An 11654-nucleotide genomic window follows, 5' to 3' on the forward strand; every position below is an offset into this window, starting at 1 on the left:
ATAGGTATTTTCAGTAACATCAATGATATATTTTTACCACAACATCATAATTAAACACTAGAACCACAGGCCTCCCACCCACGTCAGTGAAGAATTTCTAAGGACATACATATTCACGCAAATAAACATCTATGAGTTATATCTTCATGCTTTTATTCAGAAAATAAACTTAGTTGGGATGTAAATGTATCCGTCTGCGGTGTGTTTTTTTCCCAAAAAGCTCAATTTTACAAGTTTTGAGCGATATAAGTTTGTCTCGGATATTGATTCGATAAAGTATGTTAATGAGACAGATTTTAATCAGTACTAAAACACTGACACCTGGAACTAACCCTGAATTGATTTTTAAGCAATCCTTTTAAAAACCTGCAAGAAATGATTTTTTGAACATCAATTTTAGCTTTCCGTCCATGATCGAGACATAAAAGCTGGTCAAATGGAACCTCTGTGAAAATTTTGCCATTTTCAAATATAAATGATATGCTAATTATTGAATAAAGCATCATTAGCTCCATCCAAACAGAAATCTTATTTAAACATCTTTTCATACAACCAATCTGAAAAGTTATTAGGGGGGGCATTCTGACATGAATCGAAATTTATAAATTCAGTGATGTTATAAAACCAAAATCCTAAAGTTGAGGACACACTTTAGGGGATAATGATTTTCAACGCCAGCCAAATGAAAGTCATGAAAGTGCAAGCAGAATGTGCATCAAATTCATTGATATATTTTGTAGGGGGTCAGAAAAATTTTGAAATTCCAGACTTTTAAGTTAAGTTAAAGCACTTGAACCCCAAGCTCACTGTGTGTATGAATAGTGGTTCACGTTACGTTGTGTGTTTTACATATGGGATTGAAACAAGGTGTTCACTTTTCTACAAAATAAAATCATAAAACTCTTAAAAATATTATGACCTGACAGTGGAGTCTCAAATACCCGGGGGGGGGATTCTCCCTTATACGGGGACGTGCCGCTGGACAGGATATGGTTTTTTACCTCTCTGTCCTGAACAGAGTACATAATTTTAAGCAAGGCTGTCATAAACAGGGTACCGATTTTAGTTGCCTTGCTAAAACTGGTAACCGCTGATCCCGCCACCGATCTGATTACCTTGCTTGCTCTCATGTGCTAACAGGATCCTAAAATTGAGGGTGTTGTCCTAAAATTAAGGGTTTTGTCCTAAACAGGGTATGGTTGTTCAGAATTTTTGGTTTGGATCGTGTTTTCGTAACAAAATGCAGGGGCCTAAAAGGGTGTGAGAATGAAGTGTGATTATATAGTATGGTGATGTAGGAGGGTGATGGTGAAGAATGGCTAGTAAGATAATGTAGAGTGGGGATGGTGGTAATGTAATTACAGTGGAAAGGTAGATGGGCTAAACCAGTGGGTGGTTGTAAAAAGATAGGGTATGGAAGTGTGGTGGGTAGGTAAAAAAAAAGGAAAATTTTGGAGTGATATGAAGGTGTAAAAGGAAGAAGAATAGAAATAATGTGGTGTGATATGAAGGTGGCTGGTGGCTGTAGTAGTGGGGGAAAAAGTGGTATGGTGTGGAGGTTTAACTGGTGATGAGAAAGATGTGGTGTAGATGAGGGTGATAATTTAGCATGATGGGAGGGTGAACAAAAGAGATGTTAAGTAAAACAGGGTGGTGATGGAACCTAACGTGTATTACAATGGTAGTGGTGTGGAGGTAGATATGAAAATCGGGGAGGTTATGGTGTAAATGTGGGTGATAATATATGGTTATGAGAGAGTGAGTGTGATGTTTCTATATGAAGGAAGGTAGTGATAGAAGATGTAGATGGTGAAAGGTTGAGATAAGGAGGTGGAGAGGTGGTTGTGTAGGAATTGGTGAAAGTTGATTTATGTTTGTGGAGTTGCAGTGTGAAAGGAGAGAGAGTTAAAGGGGTTATTGGATTATATGTGGGTGGTTGAGATTATGGATTAAGAGATAATGAGTGAAGGTTAATACAAGAAATGGGGCTGACAATTAAACAGCATGAGAGTCGTGGATGGGAGTCGTGGGATTATTGTGTTAAGTGGAGAAGGTAGTTAGTAAATGGTTTTGTGTAGGGATTAAACAGTTGTGATTGGTTAATGGTGGCAAGTGTTATGTATGGGATGTGAGGAGGTTAGCAGGATAAGTGAAATCTGATGAGGGTAGATAATTAGTGTAAATAGTATGAAGGGTACAAATAATGTAACAAGACTATGTAGTGTCTGGAAGAATGTGTTTTGTATGTAGGGTAAAAAAGGAATATGTAGGATAAGAAAAAGAAAAGTCTTTAGATTGCAGAAAGAAAATAGTGAGCAAGAGGAGGTAGAGTAAGTGTGAAGGTATGTATCTAATGAAGTGTCTAAGTGTGGTATGATTGACAGGTGAAATTAAAAAAATAATAGAGATTGCATGAGTGTTGTGAAAATGCTGAAAAAAATTGAAATACTGTATAACATGAAAGGAAATATTGTGGAGAATGAAAAATGATGTGTGTAAAATGGCGAAAAGAAGATGAAAGGTGCGGGAGGCGATGTAAGATGTAGATGAAACAGAAATGTAGATAAGACAGGGACAGGGTTTATCCTAGATAGAGCAAGAATCTGGTGGCAAGAGAATAGAGGAAAGGCATGAAGAAAACAACCGGCATGTATATGTAAACATAAACATAACAAAATAAAAACAATAAGACATGCAGTAAGTGTGTAGGCTATTTGAAAGAGCTCTGCAAAATATAGAACTACAGGCATATAATGCCAACAAAGACTTCTCATCAGGGGGCGAGGTCTTTGGTTGGTCACATACGAACCAGGTACATAAAGTGGGGAGCCAAGGGGGAAAGCTAGCGGCGATGATGGTGGAAGTAAAAAACGAAGGGGAAAACGAAGGTACGGTTCGTATATGAAGTGTGTTTCAAATGATAAGGCCCCTATCATCCGCCCCTACACTTTTGTTGAGTAATTCCTATAGTTAAGTGTAGTGCATGTAATGGTCAATCTTTGATTGCGCTTGATGTTGGCCAAGAGCGTAACGGCATCCGCATGCCATGGATAACCCCTTAGTTATTTTTAGTCATCTCATTACGTCACCAATCAATGTAACGCTAGCGATCACGTGACCTTAGCTTTATAAACGCAGCAAACTTGTAAAGCCCCTAAGGCTCACAGAAATTCGACGGGTTCACACGGGTTTAAGTTAGCGCCGCCCTAGGCCAAACTCGCTGTAAAGCTTACCAAGTTCTTACACGCAATAAAACCCTAGCCTTGTGGAATTTGTGAGTACTTCATCAAAAGTTTCCCGGATCTCTCCGCCACGCGGAGCTGACGCCGCTACAGTCGAATTTCTGTTGGAAAGCTGAATCCCTGCCGATTCAACCAAGTCCTCAGTCAAGTCAAGTCCAAGTCAAGCTTCCCTGAAGCTCTAAGCCCATCAAAGGAGAAAAGGCCAGTCAAGTCCGCCGACCCCTAGACCCGAACCGCCCATCCGAAAACCGTAAGTCCGTTCCACTTTTTCTACTAATTTCGAAAATTTGGTTCAACTACAACCGGATACGCAGAGATTTCACAACAAAGGAATGCTCTCTGCATTACACAAAAGTCAAAAGTTTCAAACCACATGAAGACAGAAAATATTGAAGTCATTCTCAATTAGAATTCACAAACTGATTAATCATCTACTGGTTTCTTCAGTATATTGCCATTATTCTACGTCGTCTGTTCGTTAATACAAAAAAAAATAAAAAAAACTTTGTGTGACTTATCATTTTGCCGCTCGCCGCGACCATCTACAATAAGAATTTAAGAATGGCCGAACGCCCCAATGCGCCCGCCCCAATCAGCGAAAATATCCCCGAGAACATTGAGAGTTTTCCAGAAAATATAATTCCCCATCAGTCGGTAGAGCCCGAAACTACAACGTTAAGATCACGTACCATGACCGAAAAGGGTTTAGAGTACGCAAAGGAACTTAAAGCAAAAACCGCAAAAGCCGCGAGCGACCATTTCCGGCAAGTCATATCCGATTTCCTGGCACATTTAAGCTCATCAAATAATAAAGAACAAATATTGAAAGAACTTAGTCATTGCAATGCCCCAGCAGAAAGCGCAACAACGAAATTAAACGATTTCTACTATCTCATAAAAGAAACGCCAGATTCACAAGAAGTGGCCGATTCACAGTTAGATATCCATCAGTCGATTAATGAGGCTAAGAAAATAGCGCATGAGAAGATAACAACTCTCGAGTACCAAGCTGACAAAATGTCAGTAATTTCCTCTGCGTCACACTCTTCACGGAAATCATCAAAAAGCTCGAAATCCGCAAGAGATACTTTAATCGACGTGCGAGCAAAGCGTGCTGCCTTAGAAGAAAAGATCAAATTTAATAATTCAATCTTGGAACAGGAACAAAAACTAGCAAATCTTAAACTGCAACAAGAATTAAATGCAACAAAAGCCGAAGAGGCCGTTTATAAAGAAGCGGTCTCGCTAGAAGAGTTTGAACTGCCCATCGAGAAAGAGAATTTAATAAGCCGTTTCCTGTCCGAGGCACAAACAACCAAACCTGTTATCACAGATCCGATCCAAAGTTGCTTATCTCCCTTTAACTTTCCTAACACCGAAAGTTCACTCGTATACACTAAACCGCAGCGACCCCTTACTGCCAACACGTTCGTGACCTTTCAGACCACTCAAGTACCTGAGAATCGTCCCTTCATCAGCCAATCCCAAACAAACCCGCCATCAACACTTACCGCTTGGCACAACGCACAAGAGTTTACGCCGAAAAGCTCCACTGTCTATCAGGAAATTCAAAATGCCCAGCCAATGTCACACAACCAAAATGTGCAGTCATCTGACCCGTCACACCATTACAATGGGATACCGAATCAAAGCGTCACACAGTCCTACCAACAGCCCTTGCAGACAGATAGTGTCAAACAAATAGCCGAAGCCCTTGCTAAAGTCACACAACTCCAGCGCCTGCCGCAAGCTAAGCCAGACATCTTCACCGGGGAAGGGCCCCACACGAAATTCTTTATCTGGGAAACAGCGTTTGATGCATTAATAGACACTGCCCCGGTGAGCGCGCAGCAAAAGCTTTATTTATTGTATCAACATCTCGGCGGAAAGGCTAAACTAGTAGTAGAGCAATTACAGTACATGGTTGGCGCAGATCCCGACACTGCCTACCGTGAAGCTAGAAATAAGCTGAGAAACCGCTTCGGACGCCCAGATATAATAGCGACAGAATTTGAAACAAAACTAACAAATTGGCCAAAGATAGCGCCTAACGATGGAAAGGGGCTACGCGAATTTAGTGACTTTCTGTATCAAGTGCAAGTTGCAAGCGCGCACATGTCAGCCCTTAAGATTTATGAGTTCCCCTCAAAAATACAGTCCCTAGTAGAAAAACTCCCGGGATGGTTCGCGACAAAATGGTCAATCAAAGTGCAAGCACTACAACAGGAAAGGGGGTACAGCGCGTTTCCTAGCTTTAGTGATCTCGTCACAGAAGTATGTTTTCACGCCGAGCGAATGAACATTCCTCAACTCACACCGACCAAGCACTCTAGCACTCCAACTCCCATACAAACGCACCGCAAGCCACAAGAGCGCATTCATAATGTACTCCTAACTAAAACCGAGACCCAAAAGAAGAAAGCATTGGTTAAACACACAGAAAAAAAGGTCTGCCCGTACCATAACAACGCAGCGTCGCACAACCTAACTGAATGTAAAAGGTTCAAAGAACTCCCATATGAAGAAAGGCTAGAGTTCCTAAAATCAAATGGGCTATGTTTTAAATGCACAGGAAAACACTTTCGTAAAGACTGTGAAGAAACTCCTCCCCGATGCGAGGCCTGCAATAAGAACCACCTAACTTTGCTTCACGAAGACAGAAGCACCCCCGCTAAACCTGCACCCCCTAGCCCCCCAGAAGCATCAGCAACATGCACACAAGTCTGCGGAGGGGAGGGGACCGGTAGGTCGTGCGCCCGAATAGTCCTTGTCAACCTCACACATGAGTCACAGCCACACAAAAAACAGCTCACATACGCCGTCCTCGATGATCAATCGACAGACGTATTCATCACGGATAGTCTATCAAGATTGCTAGGAATAACAGCACCGGAGCTCGACCTAAAGGTCAATACTATAGTCGGCTTCAACACAATTCGTACAAAAAAGATAACTGGTCTACGAATTCAAGATATCAAAAACGAACACGCGCACGTCACCGTATGCATACACACGCGAGTACATCCCCGCCGCACAAAGCGATATCGCTAGTCCCGAAGTAGCGAAGCAGTGGACCCACCTCGCACCCATGGCAGACCAGATCGCATACAGACCGGACATAGAAATCGGACTACTCATCGGTCGAAACGTCCCGGCGGCCTTCCAACCAACTGAAGTGATAGCAGGAAGCCCTGAAGAGCCCTGGGCCGAGAAGTACAAGTTTGGTTGGACGGTAATCGGTCGAGTGTGCAAAGACGGAGATGGTGACGTGACAGCTCGTGTGAATTGTGTGACGGTAGAGAGAGAAGTCCTACTCGAGCACAACGCTTCAAGCGATACTACCGTACAGCCGCCCTTCGTCCGCACGACACCATCCAAAGACATGACAAGCCCGCAGCAAATACGCCAAATGATGGAGCTTGACTACACAGAACTCCACCACGACCGAAGTAAACAAAGACAAGGAAAAACAGAATCAAGAGAGGACATACAGTTTAACAATATAATGGAGATAGGTCTACACAAGAACGAGAATGGAAACTGGGAGGCACCCCTACCATTCAGAGCAAACGAGGTACACCTACCAGACAACAAGAAGCACTGTCTACACAGGCTCCTCTCACTCAAACGGAAACTTCTTGGTAATGACAAGCTTAGAAACGATTACATCGCCTTCATGAAAAAGGTTATTGACCGTGGTCACGCAAGTCGAGTCCCCGTCGACCAGTTGCGTACCTCCCCTGGCAAAGTGTGGTTTCTCCCCCACTTCAATGTACAGCACCCTCGCAAGAAAGACCTCCGCGTGGTGTTCGACTGCAGTTCAGTATACGAGAACGAGTCCCTAAACAAGAACTTATTACAAGGACCCGACCAGCTGAACTCACTCATCGGCGTCCTCATGCGCTTCCGAAAAGAAGAAGTAGCCTTTACCTGTGACATCGAGCAAATGTTCCACAGTTTCTATGTTAATCCGGAGCACAGAGATTTCCTGCGCTTCCTGTGGTTCGAAGACAGCGACTTAACCAAGCCAATAGTAGAGTTCCGCATGGACGTGCACCTGTTCGGCGCAGCATCGTCGCCCGCGGTCGCAAACTACTGTCTTCACCAGACTGCAGAAACAGGCAGAGAAAAGCACGGAGATGACGCAGCAGAGTTCGTACGCCGAAACTTCTACGTGGACGATGGTCTCAAGTCCCTTCCCACAACAGAACAGGTTGTGCGCACTATCAAAGCCACACAAGAAATGTGCGCGGACGCGAACCTGCGACTCCATAAATTTGCCAGCAACAGTAAGGAAGTTTTAGAAGCACTACACCCTGAGGATCGAGCCAAAGACCTCAAAGACCTAGACCTCAATCACGACAGCCTACCAGTCCAAAGATCGCTCGTTACTTACTGGTGTATAGAGTCGGATACACTAGGATTTCGTATCGAGCTAAGAGACAAGCCTCTTACAAGACGCGGTATACTCTCCACCGTCAGTTCAGTGTACGACCCCTTAGGAGCCGTGTCCCCCGTCATCCTTACCGGGAAGCAGATTCTACAGGAGCTCTGCAGTACCCATACAGACTGGGACGAGCCCCTCCCCGAAGACATCCGACCACGCTGGGAAAAATGGCGCACAGAGTTACCGCTTCTCGAGAACCTCAAGTTCCCCCGATGTCTCAAGCCTCCTAACTTTGGCACTCTGACTTCTACTCAAGTCTGCAACTTCTCAGATGCTTGCCACAACGGAATCGGACAAGTCTCATACCTACGCATGGTTAACGAGAAAGGAGAAGTCCACGTAAGCTTTCTAATGGCAAAGTCTCGAGTGGCACCCCTCAAACAAATCACAATACCCCGGCTGGAACTCACGGCAGCAGTAATATCCGTGAACGTTTCAAGCATGGTCGAGCTTGAGCTAGACCTACAACCCACACCACAGCGCCTCTATTACACCGACTCGGAAATAGTCCTAGGCTACCTTAACAACGACGCTCGCCGTTTCCATGTGTATGTCGGCAATCGTGTGCAGCACAGAGATCAAAGCGAGCCAGAACAATGGTACCACGTGCCAGGAAAAGAAAACCCAGCAGATGAAGCATCTAGAGGAATGACAGCCGCACAACTTATCGAAAATAAGCGTTGGTTCAGCGGACCACAGTTCCTTTACGAGAACCCCACACCAAGCAACCAGAAGCCGTCATCTCAGCTAGATCCAGACGATGCTGAGTTACGCAAAGAAGTCTCTGTCCTCTCAACTAGTACCACTATGCATACACAGTACTTAGATACGAAGCACTTCTCACACTCGTCTTCTCTACTGCGCCTCAAGCACGCAATCGTTCGCATCCAACGGATGATAGAGAGACTACGCCCAAACAAGACACGCAACTGGCGACCGACAAATGGCGCGTCTACAGTAAAGGAGCTATGGGAAGCAGAGAAGTGTCTATTCAAGACCGCACAAGCCACCACTTTTGAGAACGAAATAGATACACTGCAAAGAATGAAAGGAAACAATAGCAAGTTCGAAGATCGCAAAAGCGCGCGCGATCGCAACAACATCATCAAAGCCACCAGCAATATCTACAAGCTAGACCCGTTCATAGACGACGAAGGTCTACTACGAGTTGGTGGTCGTCTGAGAAATGCTGAAGAAGAATACCAACTAAAGCACCCTCTTATCCTACCAAAAGATCATCACGTGACTACTGCTATGGACGGACAACACAAGTGCTTCGAGCGTCCCATCCACAAGCTTATCATGCTATTAGCAAGGGAAGATTAGTCAGCTTAGTCCAAGACACAATGAACACTTTCCAAATTTCAAGATATAAAGGACATTCTCAGTAATTCTTATATAGCTAAAATATACCAGCTTCATTTATAACAAGCAAACAACCATTAATCAAATTTAGGCTATCAATTAGTAATTTTCAATCAACAAATCATAAATTCCTTATCATTATTAATTAAACAAAAATAAGCAATCAGCTAGCATCGCAATTCAATGCTTAGAATATAAACATCTTTTATGTAATTTATACTCTATTTTCTTAATAAATGTAGGCACATTTAGGGAAGCAGTGTAACGGCATCCGCATGCCATGGATAACCCCTTAGTTATTTTTAGTCATCTCATTACGTCACCAATCAATGTAACGCTAGCGATCACGTGACCTTAGCTTTATAAACGCAGCAAACTTGTAAAGCCCCTAAGGCTCACAGAAATTCGACGGGTTCACACGGGTTTAAGTTAGCGCCGCCCTAGGCCAAACTCGCTGTAAAGCTTACCAAGTTCTTACACGCAATAAAACCCTAGCCTTGTGGAATTTGTGAGTACTTCATCAAAAGTTTCCCGGATCTCTCCGCCACGCGGAGCTGACGCCGCTACAATGATAATTTGAAAAGTAAAAAGTAACGCGCAGGGGGAATGAGGTAAAGAGAACAAATGAATAGAGGCTAAGATATGTGGGTGAAGGGTGTAGTGAGAGAAATTTTGCATGTGATGGTAATGGCTAGTGGCTGTATGTGGTAAACTAAACAGTAAATAAGTGTGTGGTTTAGTGTACATAGCAGAAAGAAGAGAGAATATAGGTGTTGTAGTGTAATGGGTAGTATATAGGATGTGTGAAAAGAAGGGTGTACATACCGATGTGACTTGGAGAGTATATCTTGGAAGCTTGGATTTGGGGTGTTTACAGTTTGCTATTTTGGGGGGAATGGGGGGCTATGAGCGGCGTGCGCGCGTGGTTGTGAGAGTTTAGGCTTAAAATAGAATGCACTGTTTCCGGTTCTGGTTGTGGTGACATCCGGGTATTTATTAAAATGATTGTGGTTTGTTTTACAAAGTAGTTAAAAAATATGGCGGATGAATAAAAGAAATGGCCTAAACAGTTATTGTTGAGGCCTGTATACTGATGGATCCAGTCTATGTTTATATAGAAGGACTGTTTTTACTGAGGTGTAGATTATGTTGCTTAGGAGACATGTATAAGTCCTTGGTTATGTACAAGGGGAAACAGAACACGGTAAACTCTCGGAATATCTGCCAAAATGGCTTTAAACTTCACCCATAACATATTTACAGTAGGACTCCACTGCCAGGTCATAATATTTTTTAGAGTTTTACGATTTTATTTCATAGTAAAGTGAACAGCTTATTTCAGTCTCATAGGTTTACTGTAAACCATGACACACACAACATAACAGGATCCACTACTTATTCATACACACAGTAAGCTTGGGGTACCTGTGGTTAAAAGGTTAAAATGTTGATAACTTGAGATTAAACAAGATTACTAAGGACAATATAATTCTATACAAAGTAAACTTATTCAGATTACTACAAGAATAAGCACTTGCACTTACCAAGTACAATCAACACTCCACTCCGTTCTATAACAGTAGTTTGGTCGGTATTCTCTATGATTGCGACTTTATATGGTCCCTCATTGTCAAGTTTAACGTTCTTGATCTCAAATGTAATGTTACTAGCAGGGCTTCCATAGAAGAAAAGTTTTCCCCTGAACGTGCTAGTTACATTTCCAGGGCAGTTGACAGTTATGCCTGTTCTCCACTGACATAGTGTACTAGAACCACGTTCAAATGTAAATCCAACAAAATACGATGTCGAAGGGTTCAAAGACCACCAGCTGAACCTTGCATCTTCGCCAACATATGTCTCTATTGATATTGAGCCCGATACATCAGATAAAACTGAGAAAATCAAAAGTAAACAATTTACTATTGCAGTTTAGACACCACATCTTGCTTGTTGTAATTTTTTTTGGAATACTATCAAAAGTTACAACTTAGGGAATACTTATCACTTAGAAGATAACCACTAATTACTAACTACATTCCCCATTAATTCCCTATAGTTCAATGCCCTCGCATAAACAAACAAACAAACAAATAAATAAATGCATAAATGCATAAATAAATAAATAAATAAATAAATAAATAAATAAATAAATAAATAAATAAATAAATAAATAAATAAATAAAAATAAACTAACAAACAAACTAAAATAAATAAATAAATAAATAAATAAATAGCAATAATATTTAAGGGTGTATTATAATGAACATAATTCGATTCTGCATTTTAGAACACATCACACAAAGAAAACTCGACATTTTGCTGCTATCTCAGCCTTGGTACGTTTTTAGCATGTCCTGCGTGTGCTGCAAACCATAGGTATCAAATTTATGCCTGATATGTGAGGCAGGGCAGAGAAATGAGATTAGATTCAAAGTGATTTTTATATTTTCCTATATACACTCATCTCATCAAATAACACAGAGATCTATGAAAAGCTCATTGTTTACCTGCCATTTAAGGAATTTCCATAGCCTTTACCTGTTTACAGTCATTAGGCAACTACTGTAGTTTAATTATCTGCTTTATCAAGTTATCCGCTT

The 11654-nt window shown here is 42.1% G+C and overlaps 2 protein-coding genes across 2 annotated transcripts; both read left to right on the forward strand.

Moving 5' to 3' along the window:
- Nucleotides 1-3026: 3026 nt before the first annotated feature.
- On the forward strand, nucleotides 3027-6293 carry LOC116609833. Its single transcript, XM_032370629.2, has one exon. The coding sequence runs from the start codon at nucleotides 3804-3806 to the stop codon at nucleotides 6291-6293; it is 2490 nt and encodes an 829-aa protein (XP_032226520.2). The 5' UTR covers nucleotides 3027-3803.
- A 37-nt stretch (nucleotides 6294-6330) lies between these two features.
- LOC125572433 lies at nucleotides 6331-9015 on the forward strand. Its single transcript, XM_048732939.1, has one exon. It carries the CDS (start codon nucleotides 6331-6333, stop codon nucleotides 9013-9015), a length of 2685 nt encoding a protein of 894 aa, XP_048588896.1.
- Nucleotides 9016-11654: the final 2639 nt, after the last annotated feature.

The sequence above is a fragment of the Nematostella vectensis genome, chromosome 9 (genome assembly GCF_932526225.1).
Source record: "Nematostella vectensis chromosome 9, jaNemVect1.1, whole genome shotgun sequence".
Classification (NCBI taxonomy): Eukaryota; Metazoa; Cnidaria; class Anthozoa; order Actiniaria; family Edwardsiidae; genus Nematostella; species Nematostella vectensis.